The 23130-nt window shown below is 43.3% G+C and overlaps 1 protein-coding gene and 1 long non-coding RNA gene across 2 annotated transcripts in view; one reads left to right on the plus strand and one right to left on the minus strand.

Moving 5' to 3' along the window:
- Nucleotides 1-23130, plus strand: part of LOC146772914 (uncharacterized) — a 190148-nt gene that overhangs the window by 87091 nt on the left and 79927 nt on the right. The gene's annotated exons all lie outside the window — the stretch shown is intronic.
- Nucleotides 8374-23130, minus strand: part of LOC146772915 (semaphorin-7A-like) — a 295594-nt gene continuing 280837 nt past the window's right edge. Inside the window, exon 14 of the mRNA XM_085639536.1 lies at nt 8374-19859. Coding sequence (XP_085495662.1) covers nt 19516-19859 — 344 coding nt within the window. The 3' untranslated portion in view covers nt 8374-19515. The remainder of the gene's footprint in view (nt 19860-23130) is intronic.

Here is a 23130-nt window from a genome sequence, read left to right on the forward strand (position 1 = left end):
CCCACACGTTCAAGGCCCTACACAACTGCAAATCCCCCTACATGAACCACAGCCTTAACTTTCACCAGCCCAACTAACACCTGTGCTCTGCCTCTCTCTCGTTAACCCACCCCGCATCTGATGAAGCAGGAGTGGAGGACACTCTTTCTCCTACCTGGCAGCGAAGACATGGAACAAACTACCCCTACATCTCCGAACCTCCTCATCCTTTCCATGAGTTCCTGCGAGGCTCTAAAGACCTGTCTCTTCGGCTCATCACCTGGACCCTACCAGCACCTGGATACCCTCACGAGTGACATGCTGCGCTCAACAAATCAACTGACTGATTGATTGGCAGCTTCCCAGAGCACTGAGTTGTTCACCTCTCTAGTGTCATTCTCCTGAAAATGGGGGTCCAGGGCTTCACAGGTGCGTCCCCCCTCACCACAGCATCTCTGAGCACTTTCTCGCTCATGAGCCATGGGTTTGACAGTATAATATCACGGTGTCTAGCTGCAGCCACACTGAGGCATGAGCCTATAAGAGGTTTTGGTTGATTTTGAGTAGATTATGTGTGGGCGTAGGGCCCTAATGGTGAGGAAATAATCTATGTGTGTTTAGGAATGGTGTACATTCGAATAATAAGTGTAATCTTTTTCCTCTTGGTGTTGGGTTCTCCGTATGTCCTCAAGATTAAGGTCGTCTACACCCAGGACAAAGGAAGTGGGAACTCTTGGGCAGGACAGGTGTCTGTCTTCCTTGGGATGGAGATCACATTAAATTCACCTCCAGGGGCCACATTACACATTAAGCGCATATTCATTCTTGTGCAGGACACACCTTTAAAATGGTGCGCCCGGCGTAAACAATGAAAATGCACCTTATTAGGGTGAATGCGCTGCTCCCAGGGCAGCCGTGAACTCGGGCTTCCCTGGGGGCAGCGCATTCAAGTGAAAAACTGAGCTGCTGCTTTACACCCGCTCCGTGTTTTTGCACTGCAGGCGGCAACCCGCCTGCACTTTTGAAGGGGATTAGAGATCCAGAGGGCTGCCATCAGGGGGTTGACTGACAGTGCACCACCTTTTAGGTGGCACACTGTCAGTGCGCCTCCTGAGGGCTTATTTGCCTCTGAGCCCAGGTCGGTAATACAGGGCGGGTGCAGACGCAAAGAGATTCCCTCATTTGCATGGGGCACGTCCCCATGCAAATGAGGTAACGCCCCCTTGAAGATCGCGCTGGGGCTTTATGGGTGCCAGCGCTATCGGTATTACAGAAGGGGCGGCACAAGCGTCTGCGGCCCCTTCTGGTATACCAAAGTGCCCCGGGTGCGCAAATTGGGCGCAAACACCTGTTGCACCCCCGGGGCACTTTATCTGATACAGTCTCAGGTATCGTGTAACCTTTAGAGAAGTGGGCTATCGTTGGGAGAAAATTGGAATAAAACATGCGAAGCCTTTTCTTTTAATCCTTCTTACTCTAAGGAACATATGAATTTCATTCTGAATAAAAAAAAATTACCTGCTGAATTTCACTTTCGTATCCATTTCCATGAGAGGCAATCTTGACCGATAATCTTTATTCTACTTGTTACTGATTTCCTTACTACTTCTCCCCTGTAACACGGCCATGTAAAGGGGCACCCAATGATATGCATGTCTTGTAGCTACAGTTCTATGCTATGCATGGAATGATAAAATATACTGCACTCGACTACTGTGCTCTCCAACACCATGCAAATTCACACCCTGTTGTATTTATACTCTACTTGTAGAGTACCACTGTTCTAGATTGCTCTGACGCCCATGAGGCTTAACTCTTACATCATTAATGTAAATCAATACATAAAATGAATTCTGTTTGAAGACTTTCCCCTTCCTATTTCCATCTCTCTCCACCTGCTGTTCCAGTTGCTCAATGCTAATGGAGGCATGACATCCTGTTGCAGCGACACCTTCTGTTTCCCTTTGACGGAAAATGTCCCTCCCCCCCCCCACCTCTTTTTACATGTTGTGTTTCTCCAATGGGGACCTAGATCCCTTCCCTTGGTACCTGTAAAACACACTGAGAGGGAGCTGCACCATGTAATAATTTAAATACAAAATACATATATACAAAAATAACAATCCACTGTAAACAATATTAGCAACCAATACTTTTTTTCAGTAGCCACTGGCCACTAAGATGTTGAAACAAGCATTGGCATAGCCAATAGGTCTCGCCTTTGGGACCTTATAAGTGTTTAGCCATGCAACAGTTGCATAACTAAATACTTATAAGATCCCAAAAGCGAGACCTATTGGCTATGCCAAGCGGCCGCGGCCGCGAAAGTGAAAGTGATCGCGATCAAACATCAAAGCGGCCGTGCGGCCACTAAAGTAAAATTAAGCTGGCATAAACACTACCAGGACACATAAAGGAAGCAGACACAGTGCCTTCTTTGTGTTTACATAAATGCTACCAGGACACATGAAGGAGGCAGACACAGCAGCTTTGCCAGGCTCGCATGCACAGTACGAGGACACATACAGGAAGCAGACACAGTGCCTTCTTCATGCTCACTTAAACACTACCAGGACACGCAAACGAAGCAGACACATTAGCTTTGTCAGACTCACATGCACAGTACGTGGACACATAAAGGAAGCAGACACAGTGCCTTCTTCATGGTCGCTTAAACACTACCAGGACATATAAAAGAGGCCGACACAGCACCTTCTTCATGCTCGCTTCAACACTACCAGGACACATAAAGGAATCAGACACAGCAGCTTTGTCAGGCACGCATGCACAGTACGAAGACACATAAAGGAAGCAGACACAGTGTCTTCTTCATGCTCGCTTAAACACTACCAGGACATATAAAAGAGGCAGACATAGCAGCTTTGTCAGGCCTACATGCACAGTACGAGGACACATACAGGAAGCAGACACAGTGCATTCTTCATGTTTGCTTCAACACTACCAGGACACATAAAGGAAGCAGACACAGCGCCTTCTTCATTCTCACTTAAACACTACCAGAACACATAAAGGAAGGAGACACAGCAGCTTTGTCAGGCATGCATGCACAGTACAAGGATACATAAAGGAAGCAGACACAGTGCCTTCTTCATGCCCGCTTCAACACTACCAGGACACATAAAGGAAGCAGACACAGCAGCTTTGTCAGGCATGCATGCACAGTACAAGGATACATAAAGGAAGCAGACACAGTGCCTTCTTCATGCCCGCTTCAACACTACCAGGACACATAAAGGAAGCAGACACAGCAGCTTTGTCAGGCATGCATGCACAGTACAAGGATACATAAAGGAAGCAGACACAGTGCCTTCTTCATGCCCGCTTCAACACTACCAGGACACATAAAGGAAGCAGACACAGCGCCTTCTTCATTCTCACTTAAACACTACCAGAACACATAAAGGAAGCAGACACAGCAGCTTTGTCAGGCATGCATGCACAGTACAAGGATACATAAAGGAAGCAGACACAGTGCCTTCTTCATGCCCGCTTCAACACTACCAGGACACATAAAGGAAGCAGACACAGCAGCTTTGTCAGGCATGCATGCACAGTACAAGGATACATAAAGGAAGCAGACACAGTGCCTTCTTCATGCCCGCTTCAACACTACCAGGACACATAAAGGAAGAAGACACAGCAGCTTTGTCAGGCTCGCATGAACACTACCAAGACACATATCGAAAGCAGACGCAGCGCCTTCTTCATGCCCACATGCACAGTATGAGGACACACAAAGGAAGCAGACACAGTGCCTTATTCATGCTCGAATAAACGCTACTAGTATAAACACTACCAAGACATATAACGAAAGCGGATGAAGTGCCTGGCTCACATGCACAGTGCGAGGACGCATATAGGAAATAGACATAGCGGCTTCTTCAGGTTCTCCTAAACAGTACCAGGACACGTAAAGAAAACAGACACAGCAGCTTTGTCAGGCTCTCCGGTTTATTCTGCTCTGGTGGATACACACAAAAAGGAAAGAGCATTTCATGGTATCGAAGCAGTGCCATCGAGAGATGGCTGTCAAAGAAAATGGTAGAGCAGAGACACTATTGACAGACATCAGTAAGAGGGTTCCAGGGGTGCTCAATAGCAGAAATGGGGGGAAGGGTGAGACTAAATCTGATGGGTCTTCCTAGGCAAACATAAAACTACAGGTTAAATGTGTGAGATCATGAATTCCGTCATCTCGAGAACCGGGTCAGAGAAGATCGGGGAGTCTAGTTTGACGTTCTGCTTAAGTGGAAGATAGAGACCTTTCTGATTGGGCTCAGCTGATCTTACATACTATATTCTTAGCCCACCATTATTACAAACTCAAACCTTCCCACTTGTAAGCAAGCCACAGTCATACATTATTACAGACCAGACACTTCCTCTGCAAGCCACAGCTTCCCATTATTAGAGACCTACCCCTTACAGTAGATTCTAGATACCCACTATTTCACACCTTTCCTACCCCTCTGTAAGCCATACTCATCGCTTATGGCAAACCTGCGCATCCCTTTTTGAGGCAGTCTCCCACTAATGCAGGCATTTGCATTTTAGGTGTAACTCACACTCACCAATTTGTACAGAGCTCCACATTCTATGTGTAAGAAATGGGAATCCATTAAAGACCTTTTCCCTTCAACTATTACATTTAGAAAATGCTATTCTTTGCTCCTAAGCCACCCCAGTTTTTGTTTTACAAGTTCTGGGATGTATAATGCCATATTGGTGTACACTTTACCATTCATCTTAATAAGCTTCCCATTAAAAAGAAACCTTCCTTTATAAATTACTATCCATAATTGTCTCCTAAACAGTCTACATCTTAGCCAAAGTTTCACGCGGTCAGTGTCCCACCCAACCAGAGAGCACAATCCCTATGACAGTGCTCTGCATTTTTAGCACTGTAGCGCACATCTCCACTCTAAAGGAGTGGATCAGACACCCAATCAGGCTTACATGTTAATGCAATTTGATTGACTCACTAAACAATTCTATTTCTATGTCAGTGCTGCAGACTTGACATCAATAGTAGCATACCCATAGTAGGTTTGGTACTCTGCAAAATAAGGGCTCTTATGGTAATGCCTTGAACATTTACACACTAGACTGCAGCCGCGGCCCGTGCGGGTAAGAGCAGTGGGGCCGCGTGGGGGTTTTCGACAGACGATAACGAGCGAAAATTAAATAAATAAATATTTTTTGCTTCTCATCGCTGATCGAAATCCCCAGCCCGGCCCCCCCCGCCCCCCGGCCCGACCACCCCACTGCTCTCACCTGCACGGGCCGCGGCTGATAGATTGTTATTTTCATATGTGTATGTGGAGGATTTGGCACAATGGAGGATGGCATTTCTGTGGTAATGTAATGGAGGCTGTGCACAGTACTTCTAGGCTAATTGTGCGGGATTTGCATACCAAGGGGCAGTATTACTATGGTAATGCATCGTTTGGATATGTAGTGCAGTGTGTCTGTGGTACTGTGGTGGATTTGGCACACCATAGCGTGGTGTTAATGATCATGTTGTGTATGTAAACAATATAACACAGCAATAACTCCTCTCTGACCTATATTACTTTTTCCTCAGATTGAATCTATGCATGGGTAATCTAATACTAATGTTGCCTAGTCATTTTACATTAGAATCGATTAATACATAAGCTTTTTGTTTTTTATAAAAATGTTCATTTTATTTTGAATATTCATTCTCAAGATTTAAAATTTCCTTACAATTGTTCATCAGATAAATTCATTTACTGATGTCAGACATTTCATTTCCTAAATTAATAGACGTATAATTTTTTAGATAGAAACAAGAAATTTTTATAACTATAATGTAAAAAACAAAACAGTCCTACTCAGCCAAGACTCCACCAGCACTCAAAAACACACTCGTAACTCAATTATACTTTCATTCATACATAACACTTATACAATGTAGGTGTCAGGAGTATCAGGATGGTAAAGAACTCTTCGATAGTTGATGTTGATGACACAATTCTTAATGGGTTTGGACGCACGTGGTCTACGCGCGTTTCGGTGGGATAGTATGGATTAAAACCACCTTCATCAGGACCTCGCCCACTTAGGATATGGTGACAACAGACTTGTGCTGGGTAGGGATACCTCAACGGGTTACACGTTTGATGTCGATTAGGCTGGTATGCTTTCATAAACGACCAAGAATTTGTTGTGAATCAGCGCAGAATTGATTCAAATGTGTCTGGTGCCTTCCATATGTGATGGCCAATACGGGATCCCCGGTTCAAATTAATGATGGAGCGTCGCTAAAGTATTCATTTAAGTGGTTCGCAAAATAAGGCTTCCTATTAGTGGGGCCGTTTTGTTTCTCCTGGTTTAGCAAACGTCTCTCACATCCGTCCGGACGAGCATCCCGGACGGATGTGAGAGGTCCTGATGAAGGTGGTTTTAATCCATACTATCCCACCGAAACGCACGTAGACCACGTGCGCCCAAACCCATTAAGAATTGTGTCATCAACATCAACTATCGAAGAGTTCTTTACCATCCTGATACTCCTGACACCTACATTATATAAGTGTTATGTATGAATGAAAGTATAATTGTGTTACAAGTGTGTTTTTGAGTGCTGGTGGAGTCTTGGCTGAGTAGGACTGTTTTGTTTTTTACATTATAGTTATAAAAATTTCTTGTTTCTATCTAAAAAATTATACGTCTATTAATTTAGGAAATGAAATGTCTGACATCAGTAAATGAATTTATCTGATGAACAATTGTAAGGAAATTTTAAATCTTGAGAATGAATATTCAAAATAAAATGAACATTTTTATAAAAAACAAAAAGCTTATGTATTAATCGATTCTAATGTAAAATGACTAGGCAACATTAGTATTAGATTACCCATGCATAGATTCAATCTGAGGAAAAAGTAATATAGGTCAGAGAGGAGTTATTGCTGTGTTATATTGTTTACTTTCCCCTCTTACTCCTAGACCTTACGCACTTTTGAGGGGGTCCCTTTATTTACAAATGCTGTGTATGTAATGCACTATTGCAGTACAGCTATGGTAGTGATGTGGAACTGTCCTATTATTGTGCAGAATATGTATGGCAATACTGTGATTTTGGCACAATGCAATGCAGTAGTCCTTTGGTAAAGCCAAAGATTTGGCACATGATACTGCACTATTCCTTTGGTAATGCTGTTGATTTGAAAGCTTGCAGGGTACAAGGGAGGTGTAGAAATGATATCTATGCTGCACAATGTAGTCTAGTATTCCTGTCATGATACTGTGGATGTTATGGTGCAGAGTAGGAAACTTGTTGTAACACAGTGGATTTAACACAACACACCAGTGCAGTATTCTGTATATGCTGTAGATTCAACAGACAGTAGTTCAGTGGTCGGATGGTAATGCTGTGAATTTACACCAGTTGAGCAGTATTCGACCTTGGAGCATTGTTCCACACCCAAACCTACCAGTTCCATGAAATCCGTCACTCCGTTTTATGTATATACACTCCTGTACCCTTTTGCAAATGTATTCACACCTTTCCAGTGAAGCTTTAAGCGATTTTCGTGCTCTACCTCTTGCCTCCGCACCACTCACCCTATAGCAGGTGTCTCAAACCTTTTCTGTAGTGAGAGCTACTTCTGCTCAGTGAAAATCATCAAGAGCTAGTAAGGGCCATGCAACTTGTGCACTGTTACCAGAAAAACCCACTCCCAGCTTCATTGACTTTAAGCCTAATGTCCATAGAGCCAGATACTATGGTTTGAAAAAAATCCCTAGAATAGGGGCCCTATGACAGGGCTGCCATGTGTGTTAATGAGAGTGTGGTCTGTGGAGATGTATAAACGTGTGTCTTTGTGTGTGTGTGAATGAATAAATGTGTATTAGTAGCTGAGAGCATGTGCTGTATGTTCTCTTGGCACAGGACATACCTTTCACCTCGTGTGGCACTGTTACATGTATAACACAGACAAATAACCATTTTTTTATGAGAGGCTTTTAAAGTGTAGAAAAATTCTCCCATTTACAGAATAGCTATATTTTTCAGTTAAAACTATGTAGTGTCTACTGGCCACTGGTAGCAAAATGGCTGATATGTGTAAATGTGGCACTTTGAAATAAGAGCAAATTAAAACGAAGTGTTAACTCAATCATTAGGCCAACTTAATTTTCTCCCATTTAAAAGCATTCAGAATTTTCTTTTCTCATGCTCCCATATTGAGTTGACATACATTTTTATTTAAGAGTTAAATACATCAGTCCTTCAGCCCTTTACCTCTATGCCCCACCCTGGGTCATAAAGAAGACTCCAGCTCTGAATATTATCAGTGCCTGCTGTCTGCAGCTGAAGGGGCCTGACTAAAATAAACACAGGCTTCATTAACTTTAAAAAGAAAATGCAACACTTTATTTAACCAGCCTTATTTAAAAATGAATTCAATTCATCGAGCTACTCTGAAGTTGTAAGTGGGCTACCAGTAGCTCCCGATCGACCAGTTGGAGACACTTGCTCTAGAGTTCTTCGATCAACTGGCTTGTCTCTTTCTACCTTCTCTTCCACCTCACGGCTGTATTTGACCTAATTTTGCAATCGATCATATACAGCTACCCCTTAAATAACCATCTCTTGTACCTATCCCGTTCCGACTTTCTGCTATCGACCACTCTTGATTCAACACCACTAACGTCTGTGTTCCCAAAAATGATAGGGACAGCCTGTCAAACTATCACCCCATCTCTGTCTTTACCGTACAGTACCGCAACACCACCAAACTATGTAATTCTCTCAAGGCTCTAGCCTATGCCACAAACCTCTCCACATAATTAAGCTGCTGTGGTTATGCCATCCCTTCATCAAGTATTCTCTACTAACTTTTTGCTGATGGCACTCAAATATCCTTTTGTTTCCTCACATCTATGGATTCTATACACACTTTTGAGCATTACTGCTTTTCAGTCACAAACTACACACATCTTAATAGTCACCTGTGATAAAACGGTAGCCAAATTCCTCCCCTCATCCATTGCTCCTAAAAATATTTCCTGCTAGACTACAGACTTTTTCACCCTTTGGCATGGAACATTGAGTTAATACTACTCACAAAAGCAAGGTCCTCTGACGTTATCACCATGACACCCGCTTCTCACTACCACCGGTTCAAAACAAGTAAACTCTACCACATGTTTATTGCATAGCATTACAAGAAACGTCACCTTCACCTACAGATATCAACAAGGTTATCTGACAGGATTGAATAGGCACTTTATTTCTGTCTTTCTGTATTTCCTGATGCTGATCAACAGAAACACATTCTCTCTTCAACTCAGATTTGATCCAAAACTGAGTTAATTCATTTAGAGTAAAACTTCACCTCCTCCAACTTGAAACAAGCCCCCAGACCCTACTCCCATCTCTTATGGAGAGTACATCCTGAAGAGCGCAATGATTGTTGTCCATCTACATCACTTAAATAACTTCATGTAACAATGCCTCAGGTATCGCACCCTCTCTCAAGTCAGAACCGTCTGTTAAGACGCATTGCTAAGTTCTTACCAACCATTTGATGCAACCTCTACAGCATTTTTGGCTGGAAGCTCAACAAATATATGTAAAAAATCCAAATCACTTTGGTAATGCAGTTGATTTGACACAGTATAGTGCAGTATTTATTAGAATGCTTGACCTGGACACAATCTAGTGCTTTGCTAGGGTGATCCTGCCAGTCTACCCTGGTTTAGTGCAGTTTTTTGTTTCTGAGTGTAATGCAACAGGGATGCAGAATTTCTTTGAGAAGGTGAAACTGGATTGATTATAGAGCAGTGCTCTGTTGTATTATTGTGGATTGTGTGCTCTGCAGGGCAGTGTTCCTATGGTACTGCTGTGGGTTGGACATCCAGGCAAGTATTAAGTGCCCTGTACTGTTCGTGATATATTGTGATCGTTGGCGAAATAGCTAGATTGAGCCCTTAATGAAGTTATGCTTTCACAGACCACGAAAAGGGCTGGAAGTACTTCATCCATGCCTGTGAACCTCAGAAAACCAAAGTTTTGGTAGATCAGTCTTGTTTCTGCCCATCCTGTGCCATCTTTGCAGTACATTATACAATGGGCAAAGCCACACGCATCCTCCACCAACAACCACCAATATGATCATAAGCCTTGCCTCTCTCCTTCATCTTATGGATAGCAGGATAGGCCATGGCCAGTGCAGCTCAGAATTTCTCTACTCTTTCTTGGGCAACAGAAGTCAGTCCACTATCCTAGCCCATCATCTGTCCAGGGGGCTTCCCTGTATATACAAACTCTCTCTTCCTTATCCAATGTCCCTTGTCTTATCCAATGTTTCTCATGTGAATGTCCTGTAAATATGGCACAGATCTGTCCATACTGGACACCAATGGGTTGCACATTCATGATCTTCCTTCACACTTGGCAATTCAGTGGCCCAATATTCTAAAGCCACACACTTTACAAGTCCCAGAAAAAGTAGAGGTCACACAGAGATGAAAGGCCTAGCCTGCATCCGCCTTGGGCAGCAAAATCCAATGTTTTTCAAATAGTTTGTAGGAATGGCATCAAAGTAAAATCTCTGTTTATGAGGAGATATGGTATGACCTAACTGCCCATTTTATACATTCCACAAAAATCAGCTGGCCTGGTACCTCATTTTAAGTCTTATGTGACCACTAACCCTCCATTGCAGTGCATGACAAGAAATCACGGGGCACCTTCCAAAGCACTGTAAAATTTTGAGTAAAACAAATTTGTTTCTTGCATTCAATTACTTCAAAACACTTCCCAAGCCCTGGTTCCCTCTCATTTAGGAGTTTAACAAAGTTTTGATCTTTGCTCACTCCAGATGTCCAGAATACGACTTCCAAATTGGTAGCAGGAGTGAGTAAATCTACAGCTGTTGAGGATGTGACACATCAAAAAATCGTGACTCCCAAATAAAAAAAGTTCAGCATCACATACACATTCCTATATGTTCACAATCTTATCTACCTTGCAGACACACATATATCACAAGGCAAATAATGCCCTACGAGAACTAACAGTGCAATGATTCAAGGTAAACGCGCTCTCCACAACCACTTGCTCCACCTATCTATCCAGCCCTTTAACTGCCCCATTCAACCATTCGCCATTAGCTATTGTTTCCTCACAGTCCCCAACTGCCCTCACTAATCCCAGCTGTATTCATATTCTTATCTGGCATATTTATAGAGGCATCTGCCTCTAAGGCTGGAGGTCTTATAGTCTTTTTGCTTTGAGCAAGCGATTGCAAGCCTTGAGCTGACTTGTGTAAAGAGTGTCCTATACTGGGAAGAGGTGACTGCTAGGCCTGAGGGCTACAGGTGTGCCTTGTCCTTGTTGTAGCACATTTAATACTGTTCCTAGGCACTCTGGTGTCACAGAAAGGTGCATTTGATTGGATAGGTGTTTCATATTTATATATATACCTCAATTAACCCTCTTAGGGTCAACCTTTGATATACAAGTTGCCATGTTTTAAAGTACTCGATTATTGTTATAGAGATATTAGAGGACCTACAGATGTGGAGGGTTGCACTGGGAAAGTTCAGAATGGATGTGGCAACGTGGTGAATAGATGGAAAAAAGGTGAGAAGACCTGGGTGACACTACTAAGGAAAGAGGCAGAGAAGACAAAGAGGAGTAGACTTACCAAGAAAAACTGAAGGGGACCACCAGATGCACGTAGATATGCGTGGCAAAAAGAGGCGAAACAGAAAGATCAAAAATTAGGGGGAGAGATGACCAGAGAAGAGATGAGAGGAGAGGACAAGAGAGGAGACGAAAGGAGAGGCGTGGTAGACAAGACAAGGCATACCAAACAACAGGTAGCACAAGCTGTAATAGTGGTGGCTGGAGAGGACGAGAGAGAAAAAAATGTAACTGTCTGCACAGGGAAGGACTGTAGCTATTCTATGATGGATTAGTACTGGTAGGAGAGGTGTTCTCGTGAGAGAGGAGATGCTTTAGTGACTAAGTACCATGGTCAATGGTGGCGACCATGGGGGAAGAGAGAAGAAAAAAGAAATAGAAGACGGCCATTAAAGGAAAGCAAGGAGGTAGGAAAGCAGAGCAGCCAACTGACCCATCATAACAAAAGACATGATGGGAATCAGGGCACACACGCGTGGAAGTCAAGGTTAAAGGGCTAATTGAGGTTGGAGCAATACCAAGAAAGCTATAGAGGGGAACAGAGAGAGAACCGGATGAGGCAAGACAACTAATGCCTTCAAAAGGGTGAAGCATCAGACACAAGGAAAAAAGGTGGTAGGAGCAGAGAAAGAACAAGGACATATTAGCTATAAATATAATACTGGGAACACCCTTAAGAAAATGTTTGTGGAGAAATCAGGGAGCAAAGTGAAGACATTGCTATGGGGATAAAAGAAAATGATATAAGCACATCCATTGTAAAGCACCAGAAAGAACTATAAACATACAACCTTTTGGACGTTTTTAAGGAATAGTCCAAAAAAGTGGAACCAGAGTTAGCTAAAAGGCCTAGGGTTCCCCTTAACAGAGACATTTAGACCACCGCATGCCCAGTTTATTCTAGTATAAACTGTGTGATGAGAACCACGCAGAGCCCATCAGTATTTAAACATGGACATGATCAAGAGAGCTCAGGCTAGGATCGAGGGTGTCTTTCTCCATTACAACAACAAGGTATGGTCTAGAGAATGACAGACTCAATCAGTGGAGCCTGAGGGGTCATACAGAGATGGCCACTGACTCCAGCAGATGGCATATAGAGGCCAATGGTGGCAGTGTGTTTGTATTGTATTGTATGGTTAATAAAAACCTTTAGAAAGGATAATAGAAAGTGAACAACAGCAGATAAAATCAAAAATAGATATCAGTGTGTATGTGTTGACCTACCAGTGCCTTGCACAACCTATCCTACATATCCCACTCCAGGAGGGGGACACAGTTCAAGATGACCGGGGCTGTGGGGGCAGCGTGCTAGCCAATTTGCGAGGGTTCATGTAACAGGTTCCACATGTGTGAAGTACAGGGGAAAGCAACAACCTGTTCAGTGCTACTGCGTACCACAAAGTGCATATACACGCCCAAGCAAGGGTATGAGGGAAGGGTGAGGGCAGCCAGGAAAGGGTGATTAGTTTGGAGAAGAAGAGGGAATGATTGGCCCACAACCAAGATCGAGGTGTGTCAAAGGTTTTGAATTTGGGCTTGGGACCCACTCCACAGGGCGGAAGCAAGGCAGACGGGCTGCGAACTTGATGTTAGTGAGGGAACAAGGGTAGGGGGTGTGACTGAAGCTAATGAGAGAGGTAAAAGAAGGGTGAATGGTGGACCCATTAACACAAGTACCGCTGCACAAGTTGATTGTAATCCCTTTTAATAGAGTACTACAGAAAGTGCAAGTGCTACTTGAGTGAATGATCATATTAATCAGTCAAATGCTTTGTGAACAACTCTGAACTGAATAGGGCGGTGGAATGATGAACTTGTGTGGGGTAAGCGCAGAAATGGCAAAATGCAATCTTTAGTCGTGAGCCTTTGGTTTATGGGCAGCGAAGAGGCGCGTGGGATCTGGGCATGTTCTGCACTACAGCAACAATATTCTATTTGTAGGCTAGGCAAAGGAGAAAAGTGAATCCAAGATACTGTAAGATGAATTTGGAAGTCACTGGTCCCAGATTATACAGAACCTGAAGCACAGCCTAACGTTTCTTGATGTTTTCACAGTGGTGGCGGCTGTGCAAACGGGTATGAGAGAACTATTAGGTTAGGAGTGGTCTATAGCACAATATGGCAATGCCAGGAGGACGGACCTTGCAGGTAAATAGGGCTTTGTTTGGCTGTTTGTAGGCTTGTTTTATGGTCTAGTGGGCTGGTTATACTGTTGATTTCCCTCATATTACCACACACACTGCTTGCAGCAAACAGAAATGAATGCAGTCTCCCATACCATGCAAAACACCTATATGAAGTGTCTGTACCAGTTCGAAACTGCTCTGAGTGCTCGCAAATGTTGGCCTCTTTTTTTAGCAATCAGGTTAACTAATGGGGGCCACTTTTATTTTGCTGCCCAGGCCTATGTTCTGTCCCAGTCTGACCCTTAGAGCTATACTATCAAAAGATGACGTTTGTCCAAGACAATGCGGCAGTGGGCAGCACAATAAACACCATGTCAACAAAAGATCACTATGTCCTTGAAACTATTAGCAAAACTAATTTTAGTGTATCTAGGATTAAAAACTCTGTTCAGAGCCAGAGATATATAATCTCCGGTAAACAGCACCGCAAACACTTTGAGCCTGATTAACAAAAATAAACTTAGACATTTGGTCTAAACATGGACCAAACGACTGAGTTTACGGCTTTTGGAATTCACAAAGGGCATTTACCAGTCATATCTTTATGTCCGCGCTCGGGCGGAGATCACAAAGGACATTTACAAGTCGTATCTTTATGTCCATAGAGTATGGTGTATCGACCCTGTGGTGCGGGAGCCCCCCGTCCTGCGGCCTGGCGAGGGTCCGGGTGCCCGTGACGGGGTCCATCCGGCCAAGGGAGGCTCCCCCAACCTGGCTGGAATCAGAAGCAGGGACCGTGCCAGATTGGGGGGTGGCTGGCTAAGTCCTTTCCACTGCGTAGTAAGAGTTTGAAACACTTTATCTAGTTGGCAGTGATAGAGATTCGGTGAGTTGCCTGATATGGCACTCAGCTGTACTTTATTGGTTCCACTGGACGTTTAGACAGTATGAGGAAGAAGGCTCTGCAGCCATTTTGAGGGCTCACTAGCTACATCAACAAGGGATAACTTATACCGATGAATAGACGCCTTTCTATAGTGCGGCTAGAAGTGGGGAAGAATCCCTCAAGGGTGAGAAAATAAGAGGATGATGCTGTCAGTGGTTTGCTAGGAATAACTCTAGAACAATCAATGCTGGCCTCCACATCAGGCAAATTAGCAGCCATGATTTGTAAGTGCGGTATTCCAGGGGCTTTGAGCACTAGTGAATATAATGTGGTTGTGGAATTCTAGAAGGTTATTCCAGAAAGAAGGGGTGGAATTAACATAGAAGTAAAGCACTAACAAGAGAAATCCTGAGGGTATGACTGGATCCAGAGCAGGTGGCACGCATATATGAGTGGAAGACAACGTTTCCTTCAGTGTACAGGACTATGTTTTTGGAACGTTCAAAGTTTTGGAAACGGCAGGGCTTTAAGTGGGCCAGGTCCTGCCAGTGCTCAGCATCGGCATTTCTAAAAAGTAGGCGCTGAGACGGTTCCCTAGCGGTCTTTCCATTTTTGCTCTGCAGCAGCACCACCCATCACTGCCTTTGATGTAACTTCAAAGAGACTCGTTATAGTTCTTTCATAGTCTCCTCATTTCAGAACTGAAGCATTTTCAATACTATATACAACAAACCCGTAGCTGTTGCTTATTTGTCTTATGCAACTAACAACCATTGGCAAAGCCAATAGTCATAGTTTGTTGTAGGTGTCATGTAATTTGTTGTATTATATATCTGGATGCAATGACAGAAGCAGCAAAATACCAGTCGCGTGGCACACTATGCTAAGCACAGATTTGTAGATTACTGTTTTTAAGCCACGCCCTTAAATATATCGGCCACGCCCCTTTGAGAGACCCCCCGCCCCCAGTTTTTTCATCCTACTTAAAGCGATGGGAGAAGGCATGTGCAAAGGACGTCGAGAGACTTATAACTAGTTGAAGTCGTCATGTCTGGAAAAGGGAAGCAAATGAAGGTACAAAAATGTAAAAGCGATCAAAAGAGAAAATGGTACAAGTTGAGCACAGGTATCAAAGAAGGTGCCGTCATTTACAAAGAGAGTAGCCATAGATTTAATAAAGAAACCTGTAAGGTGTGTGGGGTCTCTAAAGTGTTTGCCACACATTTGTTTAGGATCAGGACAGCAATGAAGACTCAAGGTCTGCTATGACCAGCCAGAAGACAAGAGAACTTGGCAGACCTATGTCAAAGAAGGTAAGGGCTGACTTTTGGCAAAGAGGTACACAGGTTATGTGCTTTTGAAAAGACAACAGGAGACAAACAAGAACGTCAGGGCTCTTCTTGGCGTTACATAAGGAGTGAAAAGCACGGCCAAAAGAAATAGGAAATTTGGAGACTTTGGACACTCAACTTTGGACGCTCCATTATCAATAGCTCTGAAGTGCATATAGTAAGAGAAGCTACAGTAGACACTAGGGCTTGTCATAGGTGGAGGATGTGTGGTCTGGCCAGCGGGGAATGCGGTTGGATCCATTTTGCCCATGTTGTTAGATGTGGCTGGAGCGAGAACTCCATCTGGGGAGGGTCTTTCTGATGGCAGTAGAAACTCAAAGGTGGGGGTGATAATATAAGGTCTGGTAAGTTGAAGAAAATATGTAGAAAGTTGAGAGAGGGCTGTATCGTCAGAACTGACCCAACAATGCGCGGGCTGTCCTGGGGATTGGTAGCTCCAGGTTGTCAGAGAACAGGTATATCAGATTTAGAAAAAGAGTCGGTAACAGTTCGGTGGACCTGGACACAATGGAAGGCAGTGAATAAGAAATAGTAAGGAGATGAGAAAGGGGGAAATAGAGCAACATCGGGGGGCTTAAATTTGTTTAGATGGTGGAGAGAATTATATTGGTTATGTATTAGATGACGACAGAGACATAACAGAGTGTATAGAAAATGTGGCCGGGGATGCATGAATTCTGAATTATCGCCTTCCTTCGCAATGAAGTCACTTTTAACGTATTGAAACGAGTGTCGGTGTGATGGTTTGACAGAGACAACAGGAAATACAACAATGATCTGGTACAGCCACAGCCTGTGCAGGTAAGAGCGGTGGGACCGGGTGGGGGGGACTGGGACAGAAGACGACGAAGGAAAATTATTTATTTATTTAATTTTCCCTCTTGGTCATCTGTCGAATCCCCCCCAACCCAGCTCCAACGGTCCACCGCTCTTACCTCCACGGCCGCGGCTGATCTGGTAATGAGCATAATCAGCAAAGGCTGAAGGAGTCTGAATGAAAGGGTACTAGCAGGGAGTGCAAAGAGTCTGGTAGACAAGGAGAGAGGGAGGAGAGATGCCCTGGAGGGTGAACAAACAATGGGCACTGCAGAAATTACAAAGGATGACAGAGACTGGCACTGCAGGAATTGCAAAGGATGACAGAGACTGGCACTGCAGGAATTGCAAAGGATGACAGAGAGTGGCATTGCAGGAATTGCAAAGGATGACAGAGACTGCCACTGCAGGAATTGCAAAGGATGACAGAGACTGGCACTGCAGGAATAGCAAAGGATGACAGAGACTGGCACTGCAGGAATTGCAAAGGATGACAGAGAATGGCATGGCAGGAATTGCAAAGGATGACAGAGACTGGAACTGCAGGAATAGCAAAGGATGACAAAGACTGGCACCGCAGGAATTGCAAAGGATGACAGAGACTGGCACTGCAGGAATTGCAAAGGATGACAGAGACTGGCACTGCAGGAATTGCAAAGGATGACAGAGAGTGGCATGGCAGGAATTGCAAAGGATGACAGAGACTGGCACTGCAGGAATTGCAAAGGATGACAGAGACTGGCACTGCAGGAATTGCAAAGGATGACAGAGACTGGCACTGCAGGAATAGCAAAGGATGACAGAGACTGACACTGCAGGAATTGCAAAGGATGAAAGAGACTGGCGATGCAGGAATAGCAAAGGATGACAGAGACTGGCACTGCAGGAATTGCAAAGGATGACAGAGAGTGACATGGCAGGAATAGCAAAGGATGACAGAGACTGGCACTGCAGGAATTGCAAAGGATGACAGAGAGTGGCATGGCAGGAATTGCAAAGGATGAAAAAGACTGGCATTGCAGGAATTGCAAAGGATGACAAGAGACTGGCATTGGAGAAATCGCAAAACATGATGGGAACTGACAGCGCAGGAACTACAAAGGCTCGGTAACAAAAGGCCTTAAAGGGTGCAGGAACTGCAAACAATGACAGAAGCGTGCCAGAAAATGCAGAGCTGTGGCAGAGGGAATGACAAAGGGTATGACAGAGAGCAGAAGCTGCCGGTCAGAGAGCCCCCCAAGAGGAAGGAATTACACATAAAAGTGAATATTTGGCAGGAAGACTTTGAAGACAATATAGGAAACAGGCCGAGCTGCTCATGAAGGAATGTGGTGAAACTGTAGAAGAGAGACATGCGTAGGCGCTGTAAATACAAGTTGGAATTCAATAAAGTACCACAACAGATGAAAAATGTGAACCTCCCCCAAATTGTTAAGGCAGCAAACCATTCTAAAAAGTGAACTTTGCTTTCCTTAATGGAGCAGGGGTTCAAAATGTAAAAAAAAAACATATCTAGTGACGAATATACTTAGGGCCAGATTTACAAAGCCCTCGCGCCACTTTTGCGTCATTTTTAACATGGTAAAAGTGACTCAAAAGTGGCGCAAGGGGCTTGTAAATACACCCCACTTAGTTCTTCTACCCAAATGTAGACTTTGGCAATCCGTGTCTGATGTGTGTCATTATGTCTGAAAGCATGCCTTTTGAGTCTGAAGAGGTGGCACACTTAGATATCTCATTGTGGCCAAACATTTATCATTATTCTGAAAATTGATTTCAGTTTTACAGTGCATCTAAGTTGAGTGGCTAAGTAGATGATGTGTGGTCATACCTAAAGATGTGCTATATTGTCCTGTATTGTCAAAAGAGGTTTCATCAGGCATAAGGGCGTTTCTTCTGATTGAAAATGTCTTGTCATATCTAAAGTCTTTATATCTAAAATGTGTCATCAAGCCGGAAGATGTTTAGTCATCACTAAAGATAGGACGTGGTGTCTAAAGTTGTGTTGACTGAAGATCTGCATCTATGTCGAACTCTTGTTGCTGTCTCTGAGAGGTGCCATTATACCTTAAGATATGTTCTTTATTTGCAAATGTCTTGTCATGTCAAAAACTCTATCTTCTTTGTGTTGTGTTTTGTTGTATATGATGTTGTGCTGTCATGTTTTGTGTGACCATATCAGAAGATAGTTAAATAATGACATGGTGTTTCATCAATTCCAAAAACTTTCACTTCTTAAGAGGTGCTATTGTGTCCGAAGACATGTCATTGTGTAGTCATGTCTGAAGAGCATTATGTCTTCAGGTGTGGGATTCGTCCTTGCAGCATATGCCTCGTTGTGTCTCAAAAAGCATTGCCCTCTTGGAAGAACGTGTCTATGTAAAACTGTCGCGTCTGAAAAAGAGCCATCGCTCACATCTGAGAGATGTTGTTAGGTCTGAAAAATGAACTATGACCAATATGTGCCATTACATTAAAAATATAGATGATTGGAGAAGTGCTATCTTGTATATGTTGGAGTTTCGTATTCTGGCTGGAGGTGTTGTGTCTGCAGTCATGTCTTGGTGGGAGCTCGGCTCTCTGGAGAGCTTGGGATATTAGGGTATAGTGCATAAGTGGGCAGTGTGATTGGCAGCCCTCTAGAGCAGCATGCTAAACAAAGGCAGCAGAAATAGCAATAAGTTGAAGGACTACTGCGGGCATCAGTGCCAGCTGTGGGATACCAGCTGCACCAGCTTTCAAGAGTCTGTAGCGAGTCATCTCCGCCTTCACCCCCTCCTCCATAGCGCTGCAGGTGAATAGGCCGGGCTCAAGGGGCACGTCCTGTCCAAAGCGTAGCAGGCAAGCCTCCCCGTCCATAGTGCATGCGTACTGCTTGGCCGCGTCCTTGTTCCATGTGTAGGAGGCGTGGTGGGATCTCACCGGACATGGCAGGTAGATGTAGCTGCTGGGTCCTACTGTCACTTCTCTCATGTCCTCCTCAGGAGAGCGGACGACTGAAGATTGTGTTGGTCCCAAGTAGAAAAAAAGAAAGGACAAATATATTTGTAATATTTATATTACTTTAAAAAATAACATTTTACAACTTTACTGTCTTTAAATGTTTCCAGGTTTTGGCTGAGAGAGACACAGAGAGATAAAGTGATTTATCCAGGATAAAATAGTTACACCCAAGCACTCGGATGGTATTTCTTATGGTTTTTATCTTTTATCCAGGACGTGTTTTACGTTTTAATAGACACACCACAGAGTGAAGGGTCTTGACCAATGTAAAGCGAACTGAGCAGACATCCCACAATCGTACTATTAATTTTCAATTTTAACATGGTCAAATTTTTATCTTTATAATTTGGGCTTCGTCCCTTCACCTGCAATGTGCTTAGAAAAGTCGGCTAATATGCACAGTGTGTTTTTTTAACTGTAAAGGTTTTAATTAACCAAACAATGAAGATATCATTGAGGATTTATCCAGGACAGACATGGATGAGAGTCTAGGTTTCCTCATCCCAGAGCTGACATGTTAAGCACTAGACCAATTCTCACCCACTGTAGAAAATTTGAACTTTGAACTTCACCACTCTATATCTCTAACACCTTTATTTGTAAGAATCATGCAAGTCATGCAGGCATTTTATCTCCAGATAATGAACACTAGCAAACAGACTCATTAAGACAGATTTATGTAAACTAAGAAATATAAACATGATTATGGCTTCAAGAGGACAGTAGGCATATTAGGTAGTCTATGGTATTTGAATTAGATAGGTACATTGTTTATCTCAGATTATCAGACAACAAACAAACATGGAGTCCAGATAACTGGCCATCGGCCATGACAATTATAGACACCCAAGCTGATGTGAGTAACTGTTTGCCAGACTTAGGACATGTGACAGGGATACCGTGATGAAAAAAGCAGAGTCGTTTTGTTGGAATATGACCCAAGTACCTATAAACAATGCAATCAACATTTGGAATCTTCAAAGGGGTTAGATTGCTCCAGGACATTTAGCCTAGGTCAACTGTGTTAAATGCCAGCATTCGCCAAGAGCTGTCTCCTTACCACTCCTCAGGATTCTGGCGGCATCTAGCCACATGTAAAGGTTTGCAGAGATTTATTCTTCCAACGTAGGAGGATTTTACCCTAATTGTTGACATTTGGAAGAACTCTATATGCCTTAAATGGCACTTTAGGAACATTTTGTAGAATAGCCATAAGGGTTCTTCCTACCTTTGGAAATGACCAGTCCCAGAGGAGAAGGATTTTGGGGCACGACCAGACAAGATACTCTTCCATTAAAACACTTTGCCTCTTAAAGAGTGGTATCTAAGGATAATCTTATATTGTGTTTCTTTTATTACGAAGAAACAGGAGCACCTTTATAGCAATTACAAAATGTTGGTCCATTTGCCAGTGAGGATATGGGTCATTAAGGTTCTTGAACCAATCTGCTACTAGTTGTTTTAGATCTGCACCAGTAGAAATAATTGAGTCTTGGATAATCTGTGAAAGATTGAGATAGTTGATATTCTCAAGGGGTTCGAATCTGTGAGATGGGGGAAAGGTGACCATTCACCTGCATGTACTGTTCTTTCCGGGGACACAACAGCCCTCAAGAATTAAATCTCTTGTAGACCATGCAGCCAAGCTATTAACAGCAGTTTATCCATTAGCCTTCCTTTTGCCCATCACAGACAAGGGGAATATTTGTTTGCTGAAAATCATCGTCATCAGATCAAGTAGGGTCTGCAAATTAGGAAGCTAAAAGGTCGAGTACAAAATCTTCATGAAGATTTATTGAAAAGTACACTAGTATAACACCCTGGGAAACAAAGGCACCAGGTAACTGACTTGCTAGAATCTCATAAGATGCCTTCACTCCAAGGTTTTGGAACAACCATCATATTCCAGAAAGGACATGGGGAAAAGATCTTAACATGGTTTACGTAAGCTACTATAACACATAAAACCTAACACATCTCCTTTCCTTATACAAAATAATCCAAAACAATAACTACATACACTATATTGATAAAATGAACTTAAAATACATAAGTGTATGGAGGATCCACAGCACATACTTCAAATTTCGAAAATTCCAGTATAAGAATTTCTAGACAGCATATTAGCAATTTCACACACAGATTCTTTTATATTTCTTCAGGCTGTTGTAGGGCAATGTCTCAAGTTCTTACCTTTTACTATATTCTACTTTCCACCTTCCTTGCTACAAATGTAATTCCTTCCTTTTTTAGGCTTTCCTCCGCATTTCACTATCGTTTGCATTACAAACAACCACCATTTGCATATTCCGCTGTTTCCCATCATCAAGCACAATACTACAGTTCTTCACTTCTTTGATTATCCTGGGAACATACCAGTCATTAGTCCTTTTCTGTGTGAAGCTTCCAATCACACATGGATCATCTCACCAACAATACATTGCCTTTTATTACTAGTAAACATTTCATCATGTCTAATCTTACACTTAGTTTGAGATTGAGTAACTTTAGTTCTCAAATGGTGTTCACTCCACATTGTCCTGCCTATCCTTTCCATTCATGCTGGAGTGACCACCGTACATGGAATCCTACCTTTTGGGAAGAAAATGGGGACAAACCATTGAAACAATGTGGCATTGTTCTATAAAACCACATCTTTTGTACTTCCTTTTCCCCATCCAGATTATTAAACCACATATTTTGTACTTCCTTTTCCCCATCCAGATTATTGCACTCTGCCATCTGTAAACATTCCACCAACTTCATATTAAACCTCTCCACCAGACCATTATCTCTTGGGTGGTATAGAGAAGTCCTTTAATGCTTTATTCCAAGCTTCTGCAGATATTCTTCAAACTGGATTGGTACAAACTATAGCCCATTGTCTGTTGCACATTCTCCTGGACAGCCTTCTCTCTTGAAGATTTCCTCCCAAAATGTAATCACATTGACCGCCAAGCATGGACAGATATGCCGGGTCGTTCGCCCCTGTGGGCGCGGATTTCCCAGCTCAGGAATGGGCCCAGGGGCCGCCCATGTTGACGGATCTGCTTAAGTGTATAAAAGATAGAGGGTCATAACTGGAAACAAGTGTGGACATGGTGGTGGTGGACCTGGGATTAGTGCGGACGGACCTCTGTAAGTTGACAGGCAGGGTCTCGTTGGTGAGGGGCAAGACATTGATGGGTCTGAGGCAACTCATAGACAATTTGAGTCAGCTCACAAAGTTCTTGGAATCCAGGGTGGAAAAATCAAAGGGTAGAT

Source organism: Triturus cristatus, chromosome 12, assembly GCF_964204655.1.
Source record: "Triturus cristatus chromosome 12, aTriCri1.1, whole genome shotgun sequence".
Taxonomy (NCBI): Eukaryota; Metazoa; Chordata; class Amphibia; order Caudata; family Salamandridae; genus Triturus; species Triturus cristatus.